The following is a 23,077-nucleotide window of genomic DNA, read 5'->3' on the forward strand; positions in this document are numbered from 1 at the left end:
CGAAAAATGCCTCATTTTTAAACATATTAGTGTTAGCATTTAGACAGCAAATATATACAGGGATTTTCAGTAACTTAGCCCCACGGTGATCATCATAATCATCAAATCCACCACTCAATATCACTACCACCAGCGTCATCATGACGATGACCGACATCACATTCAACCACCACGATCATGATTAAATTCATAACCTGAATAATCACAATCATCAGCGACATCTCAATTCACCCATCACTACGGAGCACCGCCCAGAGCCTGAGTGGTTTGACTCGGCACTTCTGAGATGTGCGTTCACCGACCTTGCTCATCCATGCTGGACGCTCGGCTGTACTATCGCATCAGGTCACCCGAGCACCGCATGCTCGCACTGTGCCCGGGAGATTAGCGTCGTCTCTAAAGCCGAGTCCTGAGAGCCACACGGCCTGCACCATCTGCTATGGCTTGGGGAGGTCAGCCTCGTGCACCCCTGCCCCGCCCCCTGAAAGGGTGGATCAGATGGACTGCTCCACCACTTGGTACAGCTGTCCCCATTCATACGCAGTGGTCAGAGCCATCACTCGGTACGCCTCTCACCGCCGATAGATGATCTAAGTGAATTCGTGTGTAAATGTGAGCGAGCGGTTGGGTGAGTTGCTCTCGACCGATGGGGTTGTGGATCGTGAATGGTGAAGTTAGCGTCTCCCTGCTCAGTAGGGCAGCGAGGTGGTGTCCATCTCTTGTTGGCAGTCCAGGGCCAGTGGAGGACATTCCACGTTTTTATTGCGATGGCCACTTCCCTGCTTACGACGATGGCCACGCAAGTGGAGGAACTGAAGAAGCTCCCGGCACAGGGAGCGAAACGACGGACAACACCGCGCCGAGCAGCACGCGGCAGCACCCGGAGACACGTCAGGGAGCCGGACATCCCGGCCGCGGACCCCACACAGTCGATGGGGTAGTGGCTCGTCGTCAAGTGAACATACAGCGTGTTGGAATATCCACAACAGAATATCGCTGTGCTGCATTGTTATAGCAACACTGCTGAGTTGTCACAGATGCCACACTGTGTGATGGACCCGATGACCTGGGTTTTATTCTTGGCCACGGCTAACATAAGTGGGGTGGAAGAAAATAATTCCACAAAGACAAGCCGGTGACCTATTTGCTGTACTGCTACCCACCGTTCACCCCTCACTGCCTGTGCAGGGCACGAATGTGATCGCAAAGCGCAGTGTAGCCGAGCTGCAGGCATACACTGCTGCGTCACTATGGACACTGAACAGACGCGGAGTCGAGATAACGCCCCCCCCCCCCATCAGTTCCTCCTGGGTCAACACGGTCTCATTGCCGTGACGTCAATGACACACAATTTCGATTTAATTGAAAGAAAGCAAATGCTATTTAAAAACAAAGTGGTTTCTCTTTAACATCATCTTAAATGTGTGCATAAGGCTGGGTGGATGAGACTGCCCGACTGTGGCCACAGAACAAGAGAATGTCTGAAGAGTTGAGGAAATACATCACACCAAGAGATGTGTACGGTTCACTCTGCCTGCTCGATTGCCGATGGAGCGATGCTCATCTCTACCGTGTCCCTGAGCCAGTGGTGAGAATTCCACATTCTCATGGAGGGACCAGGTTGGTTTTTGTCTTAACAAGAGGTCCACTGTTGACTTCCCAGAAAGTGGCAGTCGTTTTTCTTTACCCCACAAGGTCGATAGGCCGAGTTGATCCACAACCTGAGAATTCAACTTAGACCCTTCCAATCGTGAGTCGAGCACTCAGACCATACCAAGGTCTGGGTGTCAATCCAGTATAACAAAGTACTGTATGAATTCAAACTGCATGTTTACTGAATGTCAGTGGCCATTGAATAATATTCACTTAAGATAAACGTTAACAAAAGGTCATTCAAATTTTACAATTAACTTTTCTCATAAATAATGTATCAAAGGATTACTTATTTTACATTCTAGAACGTGTAAATACATATTTTGATAATTGACAATTATTTTTGCCATTTTAACCAATTATCTGCGCAAGTATTGAGAACTTTTTTCTGTATTCTGCTAAACCGGGCCCCTAATCAGGTCACGAGGGCATCAAGCAGAGGCGTCAAACAGGCCTCAGCCTGCTGCTGCTGGTGGGAATCAGCATGGTCATAATTGTTGCTGGGTTACCTTGGGTGTACTGTATGTATTATGTTGAACTTCTTTCACACCGTACGTAGCCAACCATGCTCATCGGAGACTTTGTAAATATATTGCTCTGGAAGGACCATTGCTCAACGGATGAAACTCTATCTCAATTCAGCCACAGGCACCATCTGTTTGCCTCATTATTCAATCACAAGTTACAAAGAGTTCATTCAAATATGCTCCAACAATCTAGTTTTAGTTTTCTCCAATAGACACTCCAATTTGTTCTATCCGTGTCCCGTGATGATGATGAACAACACATTTGGTTTTCACACCGTGAGCAGTGCACCACCTTGCATCAAAGAATGGCCGGAGAAAAACTCATTCTCAATTCACTGCAATAGACTTCTGCGTATCCACACAGTCACAACTTTTATACCATCAAAAAAATCCGTTCATTGCACGTCAATCAAATCGAGGGTTTTATTCTCCCGAATATAATCAACTGGATTGAGTGACAACCGAACGTGAATTTATGTTTAAGCGATCACGTATAACTGGATTGAGACCAGCACATTCCACTTGAACATCGGAATCAATCAAGGGTGGTTACCACCTAGATTTGAACTCATCACTCGGCAGTGCCGCTCCGTCTGTCCCGACACGTGTCACAGCCGCACACCGCATGCACGAGGTGAAGCACGACTGTCTACGACTTATTTTCTAAGAAATAAAATGTTAATTCAACTTATTTTCTGAGAATCTGAATTTGAAATGTACTTGTTTAGATAAGGGGGAGGGGGAATGGGAAATATCGTACAGTATGCGACTTACGATGTCGAGGCGGTGGCGCAGGAGGTAGCGCAATGCGCTGTGAGTCCAGCAACCTAAATGTGATTCCTGGTCACGGCTAACATCAGTGGCAAGGGATTAGAACTGATGTTGGGTCCTCTGCCTTCATCAATCTGCACTGCGTAGTGAGCTATGGTCACACGACTGGAAGGAGTAGACTGATAGGCATTGGACAGGCGTTCATCCAGCAGCATGTTAACAAAAGGATGATAATTACTGCCATGTATTTTAGATGTATTATTACCTATCATTGCACGCGTGTCATGATTCACAGTGGATCGGGAGCGATCCCGAGGGTGAATGAGCGAGACCACCACGCACCTGGTTCGAGCATACACAGCAGACGCGGTGCGCTGCGGGAAATGCCATGCCGGGTACGAAGCACCCTGCCCAGGACGCCGCCCCCCACGGCGCTTTCCCTGCGAGCCCCCCCCAGAGCCAGCGGAGATGCCCCCTTCTCCTGCACGTCCCTGGCGTCGTGGGCCCCGACGGCCATGCTGAAGAGCGAGCGTCCCAGCACCATGTGGCCGACAGATTTAGTCGCCCCTTTAAATTGATCTCGTTGCCAGGATGTTGATGTTGTTGCCGCTGCTGTTGTTGATTTGCCAATTCCACGACAAGTCACGTCGATTAGCGGATTAACAACAAAAAAATACTATTCAGTATTTGTGGCCTTTTTTTAGTTTTGTTTACAAGCACCACCACATGCAGGCTATAATTATTATAATTTAAAATTCTAAGACTTCAATGTCCGTAACAGGACATCAACCAAATCACGATGCTGCAGAGCCCACTCGCTCTTCTTTATTGATCGTCGCAGATGCGGCAATGGACGTGCCGACATTTCCAGAAACGCGGAGTCCTTCATCGGCCGCACGGAAGACGCAAAAACCACCGCCCCAAACGCGAGGTCCGTCTGCCTCGGAACGCTCCATCGGCTTCCATGGTGCGCCAAGAAGACGTGACGGATGAGCCGCGGCAGCCGATTCACACCATCAGTCGTGCAGCCTGGCGATCGTCGCCGGACGCTCGCGAAGGTTCAGGCTCAGACGATCCCTAATAATTAAACCCCAAAAGCACAAACGGGTTTCCAGCCCAACCGGAGCAGCTGCAAAATTGATGATACATTTTCGACGGCGAGGACCGCCAAACAACGGCGACGCCTCCCCGCAAATCCGCAGCGGAGCCCACGGCGGCGGCATTCCCCTCCGCCGGGCTGGCGTGCGATGGACGAGCAGTGGAATAAATAAAAAATCAGCGCGGAAGTCTCCTCCGTGAAAAAAGAAGAACGCCGTCCATTTATCCACCGCTCGCAGGGAACGCGGTGGCGACGATGGCGTGAAACGAAGGCGTGGATCGCCGGCTCGGTTTCCCAGGGAATGGTGGTGGCTGGGTGGTGCAGGAGGTGACGGGGTGTCTTCTCTTTTAATAATTCACAGCGTGAGAACGGGGAGGGAGGGGCTGCTCCTATGGACACCGCTGGAATCGCAAGCCCTTTGCTGCGTAAGAGCCTCCCTCCCACCGTTCCTGGCTCAGCAATGCAGGTGCCGTCCACGGAAAAAAAGCACACCAGCAGCTGCAATGCGCTTCCACGCATTGCTTTTTTACTCTCCCGTTCTTGTTACCTCTCCTTTATAATGTCATTAAGACGACATTTCGGCGGGTGGCTCCCCACCCGCCGAAATTCGGGGGCCACGGTTCAATTTCAAAACTGATTTGTTAATTGTTCACCACTACCAAGGCAGCAGCAGCAGCATGATCATTCCGCGGCATAGTGGCCTAGCACGAGTGTAACGACTTGCAACATTTCCTCCCATGACGACGAAGATACAGCAGTAAAGTGATAGCGGAAAGCGATTCCTAGATTTGTAAAGCGCACCAATCAAAGAACCGGTAAAACAACTGTGATTCATGTACACATTGGGAATGCAAGACGTGCTCTTGTAAATGTTGTCACGGGATCTTTAGTGCCCACAACACAGTAGGTTGTGAGCATTGTGCCCGGCCCTCTGTGCGACTGGGATTTGACCCATGACCCTGCGGTCAAGATGCAACCTTCATCCGTATGCATGTTTAGCCGCAGCTATATTCAGTGTCAGCGTCTTGGATGTCAATCCAGCTGTTGGGTAACAGGATGCCTCATTGAGACAGTACAGCAAGTAGGTTTCTAAAAGGCTAGTTGTAGTATCCCCTTGTACAGTATTAATTTAAATAGACAATAATTGTCACGCAAGGATACAGATATATTTGGATTAAGCGAAAAAAAATCTAAACACCGCAATGTACATTTTCATTTTGAATGTCAAACTACAATGCTTTCCGATTTTAAAACAAATATTGTATAATTTTACGGTATTTTATTTTCCCTTTGCCGAAGCAGGAATGTATATTTACAGTACATTGTGCGCGCGTAAAATTGCACACAAACGTATGTAATTGTGATTTAAAGCTGCTGTTTATCTTCTGCAAAAGGCCCAACAGGGCGCATTACATTAAGTTTTCACGACGATGAAATGCCACTTTAAATTGTCCTAATCCATCCCCAAAACGTGCTCTACTAAAGCTAAGCAGTGTGGAAGGGCGTGATGAGGGAGGCCTTTATTTTGAAGGCCACTTGGCAGCGCCGCACCCGAGGGTGCAGCAGCAGCAGCAGATGGTGGTGGTGCATCCCCAACACACACAGCACACACACACACGCAGCACACACACACCCAGCCCACACCCATCCCCAGCACACACACAGCACACACAGCACACACACCCCCATCCCTAGCACGCACACACACACACAGCACACACACCCATCCCTAGCACACAGCACACACACCCAACATACACACGCATCCCCACCAAACACGCCACACACGCAGCACACACCACACACACCCGCAGCGCACACACACCACACACACAGCACACACGCGCCCGTCGCCCTGGCGACTGGCTTGCAGATGACATCAGCAGTGGCCGCGTGTCCAGTGGCTTCAACACTTGAGTCGGGCTCTGGCACAGCAGCACCTCACCACACACACAACATCAAGACAAAGATCCTCCGGATAGCCTGCACAGACTGTTGGGGCAAGTGCTGTTAGCGAGTCACAACCTATGAAGACCGGCCGCTTTTGTCTCCCTAGTGGCGATGTTTACACACCGCACCAAGTACTCATTTAAGGCTGAGTCAATCTTGGCGAGTGGCCGTCAGATATCCACCACAGATCGTGCCATGACGATCAACCCCAATGACGCACGTGGAATGAGCAGACCATCATCCAGCAGCGTCATTGACAAAAGGATACCCAGCCACGCACACAACCACACCCACAACTACGCAACAAGATACACACACACATGCCACACACACGTATAAAACACCCACCCAGACAACCTTCCATTCGCATGCAAAAACCAGCCATCCATATACTTTATCACGACCATAAATAGAGACTCACACAAGACAGAGATCTCGCGTCAAGTCTGAACAGACTGTTGGGGGGGGGGGGCACGTGCTGTGAGCGAGGAGCAACCGGTGAAGGCCGCCAGGGGACACGAGGTGGACGGGCGACTGTCCACACACCCACACACCACCCACATCCACACACTCACACACCCACACACACTCACACACACTCACACACCCACACACACTCACACACCACCCACATCCACACACTCACACACCCACACACACTCACACACACTCACACACCCACACACACTCACACACCACCCACATCCACACACTCACACACCCACACACACTCACACACACTCACACACCCACACACACTCACACACCACCCACATCCACACACTCACACACCCACACACCACCCACATCCACACACTCACACATTCACACACCACCCACATCCACACACTCACACACCACCCACATCCACACACTCACACACCCACACACCACCCACATCCACACACTCACACACCCACACACCACCCACATCCACACACTCACACACCCACACACTCACACACCCACACACACCCACACACCACCCACATCCACACACTCACACATTCACACACACTCACACACATCCACACACACACCACCCACCCACACACCACCCACATCCACACACTCACACATTCACACACACTCACACACTCACACACATCCACACACACACACATCCACACACACATCCACAAACACCCACACACACTGACCACCCCCAAGTGCTCCACACACCCACACACATCCACACACCCACACGCCACCCACACACCACCCCCCAAGTGTTCCACACACCCACACACACACCACCCACCCACCCACACACACCACCCACACACACACACCACCCACACACACACACCACCCACACACCCACACACATCCACACACCCACACACATCCACACACCCACACACACTGACCACCCCCAAGTGTTCCACACACCCACACACATCCACACACCCACACGCCACCCACACACACCTACACACCACCCCCCAAGTGTTCCACACACCCACACACACACCACCCACCCACACACACCACCCACACACACACACCACCCACACACACACACCACACACACACCCACACACATCCACACACCCACACACCCACACACACTGACCACCCCCAAGTGCTCCACACACCCACACACCACCCCCCAAGTGTTCCACACACCCACACACATCCACACACACACACCACCCACACACACACCACCCACACACACACCACCCACACACTCACCACCCCCAAGTGTTCCACACACCCACACACACACACATCCACACACACACACACCACCCACCCATCCACACACACACACACCACCCACACACCACCCACACACACCACCCACACACACACATCCACACACACACACATCCACACACCCACACACATCCACACACACACACCACCCACACACTCACCACCCCCAAGTGTTCCACACACCCACACACACACACATCCACACACACACACACCACCCACCCATCCACACACACACACACCACCCACACACCACCCACACACACCACCCACACACACACATCCACACACACACACATCCACACACACACACACATCCACACACACACACCACCCACACACACACACCACCCACACACACACACTGACCACCCCCAAGTGCTCCACACGCACTCACCACCCCCTGCCCACGGCAGCCCTCGCCAGCAGCACAGAGGCAGGGCAGGGACGGTCGTGGCTGCACTTTCAGGCTCTAAATGAGATGCAGCTCGTGCAGCACGAGTGCCCAGAGCAGCAGCACGAGTGCCCAGAGCAGCAGCAGCAGCAGCACGAGTGCCCAGAGCAGCAGCAGCAGCAGCACGAGTGCCCAGAGCAGCAGCAGCAGCACGAGTGCCCAGAGCAGCAGCAGCAGCACGAGTGCCCAGAGCAGCAGCAGCAGCACGAGTGCCCAGAGCAGCAGCACGAGTGCCCAGAGCAGCAGCAGCAGCACGAGTGCCCAGAGCAGCAGCTGCAGCACGAGTGCCCAGAGCAGCAGCAGCACGAGTGTTCTGCCGGTAGAACTCGCCTGCCGCCCGAGTCACTGCCCACGAGCTGCTGCTGCGCGTCGCGCTCTGCGACCTTCCTGCGACCTCGCGTCTCGAGGACACGCCGCAGGACGTGGTGCGTCGTGAGAGTTCTCTACAAGAGGAAGAACTTCATGTTGATGTGTCTTCTTGTATTTTAAGGGCAGGATGGAAGGCTTTGGTGGAGGCGCTGCCCGACGCGACCCGATTCAGTTCGGAAGAGCGGGCCGATATTGATCGATCAATCTTAAGGACAGGCGTGTAGTAATTTGGAATATAAATGTCGGCAGTAAATTATCGATGCGTACATTCTGATGAGAGGTGGACACGAGAAGACTGCATGCATCGTGAGTCTAAAGAGTGAAATAGTGTGTATCTGCATCGTGAGTCTAAAGAGTTCAATTCTGTGTATCTGCATCGTGAGTCTAAAGAGTTCAATTCTGTGTATCTGCATCGTGAGTCTAAAGAGTTAAATACTGTGCATCTGCATCGTGAGTCTAAAGAGTGAAATACTGTGTATCTCCATCGTGAGTCTAAAGAGTTAAATACTGTGTATCTGCATCGTGAGTCTAAAGAGTTCAATACTGTGTATACACTGCATCGTGAGCCATTCACCAGCCACATTAAAAAAAAAAATTACATGAAATTAATGTCCAAAATATCCACCGCCGAGCTCTAACCTCACAATCAGAAGGTCACTTATTTCATTCAAATACTGTTCAGAGATGGCACTTGGCCCATCATCTCCCAAGGAGAGTAAAATCGAGTCCCCTTTTATTGCAAGCCAATAGCAGTTGACCTCCATCATCTTCTTCTGACTTTGCACCACCGGTGGAGAGCGGTCAACAGACGGTGCCCACTGCATCTTAATTTGAGCAGAAATCAACGGTAACGTTTCTATATAAATTACATATTTTTCTATTATCTGCAAAAGTATGTAATCATAACAAGAGGTGTTACGTCGACGTGAGTTAATACATATTTATGAGCTCTAATAAACGAAATCACACCATAGTGTTTATAATAAAAACCCGTAAATAATCTTGTACATACATCCATATTTAAAAAAAGATGACTGAGTTAGTGTCTCGTAGGGCACAAACTTGTACAACAACTCAGCCCCACACCAATTGATTAAATTCTCATGATTGGGAGTGACGATTCAATTAAAGCAGTTATAATTTTGCCTCCTTTTCACCATTTCATTTATATTGATTATTCCCTCTGTTGTATAACTCTATAGGTGTGTTCGCTCAATTAGCCTACATATAACATAGGCATTTTAAAGCATTTTCTAAAATCGTAAATACCCATTTCTCACACGCATGATTCGAGACATGTATTGCGAATGTAAAAATCTATTTTAGTCGAACGATCGATGCATCATTATATAAAGGGCATAAAAAGTTAAAACATCTCCTTTGGCTAATAACATTCTGTGCTGAACTTACTCCCACACTTCACAAAGCGTTTTATAATTGAAATATTACAGCAGATCAAGCCACCGAAGGTGAGCTTTGAAGCGCTGCACATCCATAGGCCACCCCCCTGACAATCGCTAACAACAACAAGTCCCGTACACTTAGCAACAAATGCATGCAGCTCTTTGTCAACCCACTGCTGGATAAAGGCCTCCCCCACGCCTGGTCGGTCATGGGGTGATTTCACCATACTTCACCACGCTGGTCAGTGCATGTTGGTGAAGGCGGGGGGGGGGTCCCCAACCCAGTTCACGTACCACCACTCTCCAGTGATGGGAGACAAGACCGAGATTCAAAATCGGGTCGTGGATTCGCAGTGCATTGTGCTAACCACTGCACCACTCTTCCCTCCTTGTGACTACTTGTGTTTACATACATGGGCGTTGTTGCATTGTGGTGACATGTGGGTGTTAAACTAATAAAGACATGGCTCTATTTCACCATGTCGAAATAAAAACAAATTTTCATAGTCTATTGGCCTATGTCCATCAATTTTGTACACATTTACGATCACTGATCCAAATTGCTCCCCTTGTGTTCAGCCAGTGTTGTTGCTGATAACAGCAGGCAACCCAGCAGTTTGTGCAACAGGCCACACTTTGCTGATGAGACTCAGGTAATTGAAACCGAGCATGAACTTGGCCTAATGAAACAGACCCTTTGCTGATTATTGTATTAAACAAACAAGATTGTACTAATACACTCACAAGGTATATTTGTAAATCCCAGAAGTGCATCATGCCGAGAAACCACATACTATCTGATGCCATTATGGACTTGTATAGCCATTTTCATGGTTATAATCGGTGCCTCCCAATGCTCAAACACGCATTGGGGTAACGCTTATTACTGTTGGCAGCCATGAGCCAATGGTGGAGATTCCACATTAACACGAGGGGTGCCAGTCTCTCCATAGAACAATCACTTTACTTCTAACAATGCCCTTTATTTACCCAATAACGTTTGATCGTTCGATATGTGATCCTGAACTAGGATGTTTGGCCAATTCCATTTGTGAGTGTTTGGTATGTGGGAGAAAAACACAATACCCAGAGAAAATCCACTAAAAGCTCCACACAGATGGATTCTAAAATACATGTTTGCACTGTAATTTCTTCACAATCTCGTAGCCCAAGGTATTTACAGGCAGTTACCAATCCAACTAACTAGCCAGGCTCAACCATGCTTGGCTTCACAGAGCAGATGCCACCACAGGGCGATTTGGTTATAGCCAAAGTGCCTGCTTATAGACTTCCCTGAAAAATGGTATTGTACTGGCCAATAATTAACCGCAGATATGGTCATGGTTTGAGATGAGCATTATGACAGATTACTGTAATAAAATAATAATCTACAATAACAATTATGCCGACTACAAAGCCTCAATGGAAAACTTTCAAGGTTTTTTTGAAGACTCGATGTTAAAAAATAAATCGAGTTTGAACATTTTTCTTGGCCTTGGGCAACTCAACAAAGAGTAAATGGCATTTGTCGTGCACTTTATCGAGTCAGAAGACTACAAAGCGGTGGAAAGTCTCATTTTGCTCACGTGGAGGGGAGGGAGCCTCTGAGATGAAAACGCCATCAATGTCAGATTTTCTACAATCGTCCAGACAAATTATATTCAAATCTCAATATTAAACCATATTCAATTGAATTACAATTAGTGAGAAAACACGGTGTACTATTACAACCTTGTGCAGGCAATACACAAAGACACAGGCACAAAACATACAAATGCATTTGCCTTGCAGCTCACACACGGGTTGAGCAAAATGCAGTGGAACGGATGTCAATTGCATTTGCAATCTGCTATTCACCCGAAGGGTATAGAATGCACAGAAATGAAGAGGAATGCGTGGTAAGTTAGATTAATTTATGTTTGCGTGCACTACTCAGCTCAAGAGCGTCCTGGGATTAATAATACTGGAATGTGGTATCAGAATTGTTTATCTAGGTAATTTTCATTGAGTACACCAGACTCTTGTCCAGGAGGGTCCTGCATAGGATGTTTGGGCAATTCCAGAGATTATTTTTGAACGTGGTGGGAAATCCGAGAAACATGAACGCCTCTCGCACAAATTATTAAGTGACTGCAATCTCAAAAGATTTGCATCTAGTTAATAAGACAGCATCTAGTTGAGAAATACCGTACGAATATGTAACAATATGAACATACACTACGCTATTTACAAGTACAGAAGTGTAAAATTAGATGACCAAGCCAACTCTCATGAAACAGCAAGAAAGACACTGATAGTGTGACAATTATACAATCACAATAATATAATAATTACGAGACTCAGTCAAAGTGTCTCCCTGCTCAAATGAGCAATGGGCAGCACTCATTTCTGTAATCAGCCCTGGACCAGGGGTGGACATTCCACATTCCCATGGAAGGGGCCAGTCTCTCCGTAAGACAACCATTGTTGACATTTCACATTTGATCGAACGGACCAAAACGATTCGAGGCCGAGTTACCCTCTGACCGGGATTTGAACTCGCGAGTGTCTGACCACCAGCCGCGTCCATCGGCCGTGACACCCAGCGGAGAGATTCGCTCGTTATTCAGGACGTAACGATTACACCAAAACTACCACGCAAGACAGCAGTCGTGGGACGAGCAGCGTTTGTACACAATGTGAATAACATTGCCACAACACCACATGACCTCATCATAGCATCATAAAAATAACACACTATGAAATGTAACATGTAATTACGCACCATTTAAAATTACCTTTAAAAAGACAACGAGTAAAATCACAAGACGTAATATTAAGATTTATATTTACGGCAACAATAACCATAAAACAAATAACAACAATAAAAGGAACAGCAATGCCCAAGCACAATCATTCTAATCGTGATTAATTGTTTCGTTTGCGTGCCCCGCTACGACCGATGCACCCAACAGGTTGACCGATCGTACGGCTGACCGGCCACGAGGAAGCGCACGCGATCGGACGCGCCGGGCACAGCGAGCGCACACTCACCCTGCGGGATCTTCATGCCAGCAGTGACCACCGGCCGCCGTCGTCGTGGAGAATGCGTTCTCGACGAGATGGAAGCGGTCGGGGTGTACGGGGGTGCGGTGGGTGGAGCCACGGACTGTGACGTCAGAGTAGGGCCGGGCCCACCGAGCCACGCATTGTGGCTCGCGGTCTCCCTACCCAGCCCTGACATGGCGATGTCGTCACGCGTCGGGAACGCTTTTAATTGCTCGTAAACCTGAAAGTTGTCGTCACCATAATCATCATTATCATCGACGTCGTCATCGTTGTTGTGTGCCATTATTATCATTCCTATATAGTACATCATAATAATAAACGGCAATCCACCAGGGTGTTCCAAGTATCAGTAATTTCATTACAAACTGAACATGGAGTACACTTATGGGATTTGGGTGCCTGCAGTTGGTAACGAGACGACAGGCCCACATTGTCTGGAGCAGACTTCTCCCCAACAGCTGTGCAAGGTTTAGTTCTGTGTCATGGGCATTAATCCCCGTAAATCCCCACACAATCACCTCGTCTAAATTTAAACAAACAATTCCATGGAACTAACCTAATCAGTAAACACATTACAATGACATGAAACAATTATATATCACTCTATCGTCACACTAGTGTTAAAATAACCTTCGGTTTTTTACTATCAAAGAATTCAACTGCATCTCGTCAAGCCCCCCAAGGCTGACAACACCTTTGTGGGGCATGCTACGTCGAGCAGAAGAAGAATGACCGTTCTCATGGCACCGGCTGCCCTATCGTTGTGCTGCAGCATCAGTTTAACGCGAGCACGTGCTGTCCCCCACACAGAATGCTTGTAATGCCATTGACCGCAGCACATTGTCCGACTTTTGTAATTCCTGAGACATAATGAATGCAGACTCTGCTGTGCGATGGCTGCAGGCAGCTACGAAGGTGCAGTGGGCGGTGCCACACCGCAGAGTGTGGGTCACTGAACGTGGTCGTTGCCTGTGGCCACTCGGCCACCTAAATGGGTGCAACGCCACAGCTCGTCCATCAGCAGATCCCAGGCCATGGGCTAAAGTGTGGGAATCGCCCACCTCTTCCAAGGCATCTGGCCAGCATGGAAGAGTAGGCCAAATACCCTCGAGAGGAGCTCTCCAAAGCTCTCGAGTGGAGGCCCTTCCAACAGTAGTGGCATGAGCAAGACATTGAGGGGCTGCCCCTTTATAGTTTTATGAAACACACAGGGAGACACGAAGTCAAGCTCACACCGCTCGTGCAATGCCCAGGCAAGTCAGAGCAGATCTATGCTCAGATGATCTTGACTCGATTGGCAGTTATGATCGAGTGAAGAAACGTTGCATTCTTATCTTAAATAGATTTATATCGTGTGTTAGTCCAAGGCAAGATATTACAGTGGTTAAAATAAAGACCGCTTGTGTTGCGATCGAAACGTCGTAGTTTTTTGTTATTTTCTTTGAACCTATCTACGTGATTTTACCGAAAGACCCACGAATATCATTAAAAGTAGCGGCGTAGTTATGGTGACAGGAGAACAGTTGGGAGAGGTTAAGGAGGGGTAGAGGTAGTGATCGGGGTTGGGGTAGTGATAGGAGTTTAGGTAGGCCTGGTCGTAGCTGGGGGGGGGGGGTTAGGGAGTAGCAGTAGCAGGATGATGGGCTTGGGAGAAGAGATGGGAGTTGTTTCAAGGGAGGAACGGAAGCGATGGTGGGGGCCAGTACCTCTCCCCATAGGACAAGGCCTAGCGACTTACCGCAAAGTCGTATTGTTTTTTTTGGGCAATGTGAACCACTGACCTAGGTTCGAAGTTGAAACCTAACAATTGGGAGTTGAGCCCTCTGCTAGTGCTATCAGGCTGCATGATGCAAAGTTATATGAAAAATGTGAGCACCAGTTTGATGGTAAAACACAACCCACAATAACATGGAAGGATATGAGTGGGAATGTGAATGGCATTTTTCATGGCAGATGGAGCTCCCAATACGTCAATGAATTGTCACAATTCATTGTCATGAATTGACCTCGTGGCCCATGGAATAGTAAGAATCTATGTAGTCACATCATCAGCCATGATCTAACCATCGTTGGACGATCTGCCCAAGTAGTCACCATCACTCCCGGCCTCGTGATGCAACAATCCATCCAGTTCTGCACACGAGTCGAACTCGTGGCTTGATCTGTGCAGCGGTGGTTGTCCCCTCCCTTACTTGCCACTCTGTGCTCAGTATCGACCATCATCCCTGATATTTCCTGAGTAAATAAGTAATTATTATTAATGATTGCTTCATTAAATCCCAATAAAAGGGGTATTTCTGGCTCTATAAAATATGAACATTTTGAAAGTGAGCCACATGTGCTCGAGTCATGTTTAACATTTTACAAACAAGAACATTGCTGATTAATCACCTAATTGGGTGAAGCCTCGTAGCAGTGCCTGCCCCCCACTGTGCATCTAGCGCAGGCGAGACTGTGGTCCCTGTGCGACACGGCGCCCTCACCGTTGCCCTGCGCTGTGAGAGCGGCACCGATACCAGAGGTACTCCTCCATCACTGCTCAATCAGGAAGGGAGGACAGACGTGGCCCCAGTGCCCTGGCAGATTTTAGAACCAAACGAACATCCAGTTGAATCCAGTCGACTAAGACACAGGACCTGCGTCCTTCAGGAACATTAAATGAACCCCAATGTATTAAAAGTGTTTTAATGCTATGCACAATGGCTGACTTCTATCTTTCGTATTCCTGGGACCTCCACTCATGAGAACCTTTTGAGTGGACAGAGTTTGCGGGGGGGGGGGCACGAGGGGGCAATACCCCCCCAAACTGGACACCTTTATTAATTTATCTTCAGTAGTTTACAATAAGGATTAAAAATAAACAAATTATGCACCCGTGATTCCTAATGTGAAGGACAAAGTGAACCCATGCCCCCCCCTCCCCCAAATATAGAAGTCAAACTCCACCTCTGGTTTTATCGTCGACTGCAACCCACCATTTGTAAAGTGTACACAATCTTAGTACCAAAAAGCTAAGACAAAGATCCCCCGTATAGCCTGAACAGACTTTTGGGGCAAGTGCTGTTAGCGAGCACTTATGAAGGGCATGTCCGAAGCAACTCAACACACACATGGTAACGGTGGATCACTCACTCTGAATTGTGACAATGGGAGTGCGAATCAAGCAGAACAGACGGTGATCATTAAACGCAAGACACATAAAGATTTTGAATCCTAATTACACAAAACGCATGGCGCACGAAGCATAGATCACGAGCCATGAATCAACAGGGCCGCAGCGTGCCGCGCATCCTGAAGAAGCGTAACGCACAAAGCGTGGCGCTCAGCGTTTAAATAGGAAACAAATCATGAAGCGAGGACCACAGATTAGGAAGGGCGAGGCATAAATCAGGGCACACGCATCGTGGACAATGAGCCGTGAAGCATAACGCGGAGAAAATAGGTCACAGATCAGGGAACGTGAAGCAAGAAGCACAATTCGTGAATTATCGTCGTGAAGCACGAAGACGCACAGAGCAGCATACCCAGCTCGTAGTGGGAAGCGTAGAGCACAGATTGCACATTCGTGAAGCATGCAGCATGAATCTTGGAGTATAAAGCCGCAGATAACGGCTTAGAAGCAGGATTCATAAAGCCATCGCCACCTTCATCTTTGGAAGCCCAGATGCATGCCGATACAAAGAGAGCACGTTTCATGGGCATACGCGACAGTCATGTGTTCACAAAATGACCGACAGGCATCTACAGACGTTCCAGTCGAGTCAAACCGCCTCAAACGCAAGTGTGGCAACACTCACCTCCATTGCTGGCTCAGAGCCAGGTGGTGGGAATTCCACATTCCCTTAAGGTACTGGCCCCCCTCTACGCACGACGACCACATTGATTGTACCATCGATTCATGGTCATGACGATGACCCTGTGTTATTGTGAAAATGATAATCCTCAACAAGAAGGTGAATGCCATGATTATGATGTTGATAAAGGTCACGATGATGATAACAATACTAATTCATCTCAGTCATGATGGTTCTTTTAGCCGAATTAATAATGAAAATGAGTCATTGTGAATACAATTTTCATGATGAAGACAGTTGCTGCTGCTGCTGAATGATGATGATCATTGAGCGCTGTTATGAAGATGTAGGTTACCATAAAAATGTGAGATATGCTGATGATGCTGAAGCTGACAGCAAAATGCATGGTCATTGGCAGGGCTTGGTTTCTCAAGGAATATTTTCTGTGATGCTGCAGGATTCGCGTGGTCCTGGAGGCAGGACAGTAGTGGCATGCGGTTGTTAGCCACAACCACAGCGAGAGTTTTTACTGGATGTGATGTGTGCCTGCGGAAGTATTTTCTTAAACACCCATTCTGGACAGGCCTGGCTGAAATTTAGCCCTGTTCAATGATAGATATGCACGTCAACCTAGTGATTGATGGACAGTAATAATCATAATTATGATGCCACTAATAATGGGGATATTGATGATGATTATACTGATAAATGACAGTCATTAAGAATGTGATGGTTAGGGTGATGAAACTAAACGCAAGATGCTCGTATGGTCATTAAGTTGACGATGTGTTTGTGATAATGAGGATGCCATTGATGATGTAGATACTCATCTCAATGTTGTCAACTAAAATGACGAGGATGAAACAGACAACTAAACGGTCATTGTCGTGACGACGACGACTCTTCGTGGCGACCCTCGATGATGGATGGCAGACGACGGCACGGACGCGTGCGAGTGTGCGCGCCCCACGGCCACTCACGGCGTTTCTGCGAGGCGGCCTGCAGGCACGCGGTCAGCACGTCGCAGTGCCGCTGGAGGCGCTCGGCGCGGCGGTCGCGCAGCCGCAGCTGCCGCACGAGCTGCGTGGAGCGCAGCGCGGCCCGCTCCTGCAGCTCGGCTCGCACGCGCAGCAGCTCCTCCACGTCTGCAGAGAGACAGAGACAGAGAGGCCCCCGTAGCCTTCAACACGCCGTTGGGGCGAGTGCCGTCAGCGAGCGGCGCCCGTGGAGACCGGCACGGCGCGCGCGGCGGGCGCGTGGCCAGTACCACGCCTCGCCACCTTTGTCTCCCAGGCGGCGATATTTACACACCGAACCAGGTCCTCATTTTACCCGAGTTGACCTAGGAGAGGTCTATGACCAGTTCAGATAATCGTCACTGGTGTTAACCGTGAGCAGGAATTGAACTCGGGCCTCTGGGTTCATAGCTCAACGCATTAACCACTGCACCACAGCTCCCCTGTATAGAAACACACATATATGCACACATCCATAGAGATATCCACACATCCATAGAGATATACACAGAGATAAAGTCACATGCACATACATGCAGGTACAGATCCACCATTGAACCTTATAGACCGTAGAGGTACGTTTTGCATGATACACAAAGGTAGATACAGAGTTTCCCCATGTCGCCTTTATCAGACTGCTGGGGCAAGTGCTGTTAGCGAGCACATATTGGACAGCACCACGCACAGGCCACCTTTCTCTCCCCATTGCCGAGTCGACCTAGGGGAGGCCCAGGACCAGTTCAGGATTCGTGAGCGGGGATCGAAAATCGGGTCACCGGGTTCATAGCGCAGTGCACTAAGCACTACGCTGAAATGCATACACGCCGATACAGACACGTGCACATAAAGATGGGATTATTTACGCGGGTAAAGATTGTCAGGTTAATAAATATGAAGTAACGATCAGGAACTGTGCATTCTCCTGTGTGAAGGATAAAAAAAATAGTGGAATCGTTTTTTGGGGAAATGTCCTGGAATGAACCTCTTCCAGAGACAGTTTCTGATATAACATGCGCACTGCTAAGAGACATTTCTAAATGGATTCTTTGTCTCATTAAAGGATCCCAGTAACACAATTGAAATACATTGGGGATTATTTGTTTTGCTCAAGCCCGAAACTGGGATTGTGTGAGGACAGTAGCCTCCTGACGCAGCCACTCGAACCACAGCGCCACCTAGCCACCGAGAGGTCAATCCACAGCGCCGCCTAGCCACCGAGAGGTCAATCCACAGCGCCGCCTAGCCGCCCCGAGAGGTCAATCCACAGCGCCGCCTAGCCACCGAGAGGTCAATCCACAGCGCCGCCTAGCCACCGAGGGATCAATCCACAGCGCCGCCTTGCCGCCCCGAGAAGGCAATCCACAGCGCCGCCTAGCCACCGAGAGGTCAATCCACAGCGCCGCCTCGCCGCCCCGAGAGGTCAATCCACAGCGCCACCTAGCCACCGAGGGGTCAATCCACAGCGCCGCCTAGCCACCGAGAGGTCAATCCACAGCGCCGCCTAGCCACCGAGAGGTCAATCCACAGCGCCGCCTAGCCACCGAGAGGTCAATCCACAGCGCCGCCTAGCCACCGAGAGGTCAATCCACAGCGCCGCCTAGCCACCGAGAGGTCAATCCACAGCGCCGCCTAGCCACCGATAGGTCAATCCACAGTGCCGCCTAGCCACCGAGGGGTCAATCCACAGCGCCGCCTAGCCACCGAGAGGTCAATCCACAGCGCCGCCTAGCCACCGAGAGGTCAATCCACAGCGCCGCCTAGCCACCGAGAGGTCAATCCACAGCGCCGCCTCGCCGCCGAGAGGTCAAACCACAGCGCCGCCTAGCCGCCCCGAGAGGTCAATCCACAGCGCTGCCTAGCCGCCGAGAGGTCAATCCACAGCGCCGCCTCTGCTGCCGAACATTCCCGTTTGGCAAGGACACAGCCCCGTTTCAGAAGGGCTGTGGCTGGGGTGCCAAGCCAACTTCTTCACATGCTTTTGCTCTGCCGGTTGAAACATTGCCGACCTCTCACGCTCAACGCATTGGCAGGAGAGCAGGAGGAGGTGGGGGAGGGGGCGAGGAGGCGGCCACTCGGAGTGGGGGGGCTAGTGACAGACTGGGCGGGGCTAGTGACAGAGTGGGCGGGGTTATGTAAATGAGATGGGCGCAGTGCACTAGTAATAGCTCGTGACTTCACAAGGCAGGTTTGTTTATGAACTGCTGCGCGAGTTGTTTCAAAAATGTAATTCATTAATTCATTAATTACGTCAATCAGCCAAACAGGTTTCACCTGAGTCAAGCTCCCGTGACGGAATGTTGGGGTGGGACACCCCGAGGGTGACCCGGCCCGTTCCACCAACGTCCCGACTCCGACTACTGTTGGTCGCGTTTGCTAAATTAGAGAGAGGCACGCGAGGAATTCATTCTCTTGACGGAGACACCTCTCCCCCTGCCAGATGATGACGAACACCGGTGAACACCACCCACAGCTGAGCCAGCAAACCATAGTATGCACGTACAGTCATGATTATACCACATGTGCTGTACAGTACTGTACACGGCTTCCTTCTGAGAGCCAGGAGAGACGTAACCTTGACACGGTTTTGTGACCGCTGTAAACCATTGCAGCCTTCACGAAGCGTTGTCGAGACATTTCCAAACTTCACAGTTGAAACATCTCCTGCCAGGTGGAGTAAAGGGAGAGTCATTGGCAGGACTTTATTCTTATGAAGAGGAATTGTTCTCCAATATGCAGGGGGTGCCGTCGTGGGGTTCACGGCTTGCGTGCTGGACTTGCAATTCAGAGGTTCGTGTTTCATTTTGATCTCCCCGAGAGGCAGTTGAAACAATGGTGCCGGTTTCTTTAAATCTCTCTCGCCTCCGACAGCCAGCGGCGGACACCGCAGGTCCACCGGCAGGTCGTGGTGTCGGTGTGTGTCGCGTGTGGCCAGCATGGACGGGGAAGGACAAACACCTCCAGAGGGACTCTCATGGACAAGCCACCTTCACGACATGCGGCCTGAGAGCTCCACACCTCCCCCTCCACCGTCTTCCCTTGGTTGCCAAGCCGGAAAGGTCACCTCACACACTGGGTAGGGCAAGTAGGCGAGACGGCGTGTTGTGGGGAAATAGATAAATACATCTTACGACGACATAAAGACACAATAGATAAATAAAAAAGAATGTGTGTGATGAAGACACAACTTGTATTCCAAATGAAGGCCCCGGATTTCATCATCAGCTGCTTGTTGTGGACCAGATTTCCAAGATACATTGACAAGTGGCAGCTGCGACTGGCGGACATGAAGTAACGTGGGGGACGTCATCACCAGATAATCACAGAGCTGCCGCGTGTCTCCATATCTTCCACGAGCCCCCTTGTTCGCCTAGTTACGTTTATGTTGCATTTTATAAATTAATTACAGTACTGTATTGTTTAAAAATACAATTTCAATATAGACGTCCACGTTTCCCCTTGCAAGAGATATTGAATCTGAACAGGTTGCAAATGTACAACCCACTGCTGTGTGAGGGCATCCTTCTCCACACTATCAGTCGAGGGGTTAAATCTCACCACACTCCACTACGCTCGTCACGTCAGATTGGCGAGGGTGGGGAGCATACATGTTGGAGCAAAGTACAGCACATTAATGGATGTTTCTGCACTGCCCTTTGGCCGACAGACGACAGTATAACCCTGCAGCCGAATTACACCGCCATAGTTGTCACCCATCCAAGCCCTCACCGTTTTCCGTGATGTGACGAGATTTGCACGCACATTCCATGCGATTTGGTCGTAGGCCATAGTTAATTACATATTTTATCAAGTTTTATCATTTATTTGTTTTGCCAGAAATGTCTGACAGAGTTTCTGAAGGTTGTGCACTGGAAGAGTTCACCAGTGCCGTTGCAAAGTGCTTACCTCGCATGTGTGGGCGTGGGAGAGTCAACAATGCCCAGACAAAACCAACACAGGAGGCCATAACAGAAACATCCCACACAGGTGAATTTCGTAAGGTAAAAACGCATTCAAAGATTGCATATATAACGCTGGGTCATCATAGTTTGCACGCTGGACTTTGGGGCCATGGTTCATGGGCTGCAAGATAATCTGAGCTTCAAGCCAATAATCTCGGCTCTCTGAACGCTGCACCGTGGGAACAATTATCGCACGGGCGTGCTAATTTGTTCGGCTGTAAAAGGTCCCGCACGTAATTTGCTGTCATCACCACATTTGCAGAGAATATTCACAGGTTTGGTAAATTGTTCCTTTCGGGTAACCTCCCACAGAAGCGATATCACACCCGACTGTCCCTCGAGGCAATATTACTCCACACACTGCAGTACTGTATTGTATTACACAGTATCGCCTTGTGGTGATACTGTGCAATAACTGTGCACACTACAGTACATAGATGACGGTCGTAGCGACAGACAGAATACAAAGATCCACGATTTAGCTTTATGGACGAGAGGGGGAAGTGTTTTGAGTGTACAAATGTTATTATATTGTCCGGATTAAAAGACATCAGAAAGACACACAACATTTTTGGGCGTTTCCAAAAATCAACATTTATGACAAAAAAATCCTCTCATTCAATGACACTGCTGCCTTTGATTAAAGCATTCTAGAGACTTTCCGGCAATAGCCCTTCTTCACAGTACATTTAGACCGGTAAATACGACGCGGGAAAATGCAGAGCAACATAACACGGACCCCACTAGAATAACGGTGGCCAGAACTGATTGGAGTGCTAAAATTGTATTGTCTTACAAATGGTGCTTCTTGTAAGACAATACCACTCATCTCAAAGCTACTCAATACCAGTAACAGCAGCGTATATGCAGAACTCTGCTCTGGGTTTCCAGATGTACAAACGAATAATACATATTTTAACAACTGTGTAAAGTACTGGGAAACATTTTCTCTCAGAGCACTTTGCTAACATCCATCCGGCGGACTGAGGGCATATCGGAGCGAGTGGCACGGAGATTGAGCGGCACATGGGTTGCACGCTGTGCACAATGATAACGCTCATGTCAAGGTGCCACGTTTCAGGCCGCATGTTGGATTTTACGACGCACCTTCAACTTCTGTAAAATATATTATTAAGTGGAATTCCCCATCCATTATTTATGTTAAATATTTATTCTGAAGCAGACGAGTCACAGGATCCCCGGAGGGCAACTCGTTCCACCCTTAAAGACCAGCATGGCCAACAAAACAAAAGGTGGTTTGGCCGCAACCATGCTACTACTGCCTTTGTATCCCCAGAAACTCATTCGAAAC

The 23,077-nt window shown here is 49.1% G+C and overlaps 1 protein-coding gene across 2 annotated transcripts in view; it reads right to left on the bottom strand.

Annotated features, from left to right (window-relative positions):
* The window catches only part of TBC1D30 (TBC1 domain family member 30), a 45,618-nt gene that overhangs the window by 14,044 nt on the left and 8,497 nt on the right, over positions 1-23,077 (bottom strand). The window contains exon 2 of one of the 2 annotated variants that reach the window (XM_078609817.1): positions 17,771-17,935. In XM_078609817.1, coding sequence (XP_078465943.1) covers positions 17,771-17,935 — 165 coding nt within the window. Of the gene's footprint in view, positions 1-3,293; positions 3,367-17,770; positions 17,936-23,077 lie in introns of those variants that run through there. The other variant, XM_078609818.1, reaches the window with a different exon arrangement.

Source organism: Lampetra planeri, chromosome 32 (assembly GCF_965212315.1).
Source record: "Lampetra planeri chromosome 32, kcLamPlan1.2.h2, whole genome shotgun sequence".
NCBI classification, from domain to species: domain Eukaryota; kingdom Metazoa; phylum Chordata; class Hyperoartia; order Petromyzontiformes; family Petromyzontidae; genus Lampetra; species Lampetra planeri.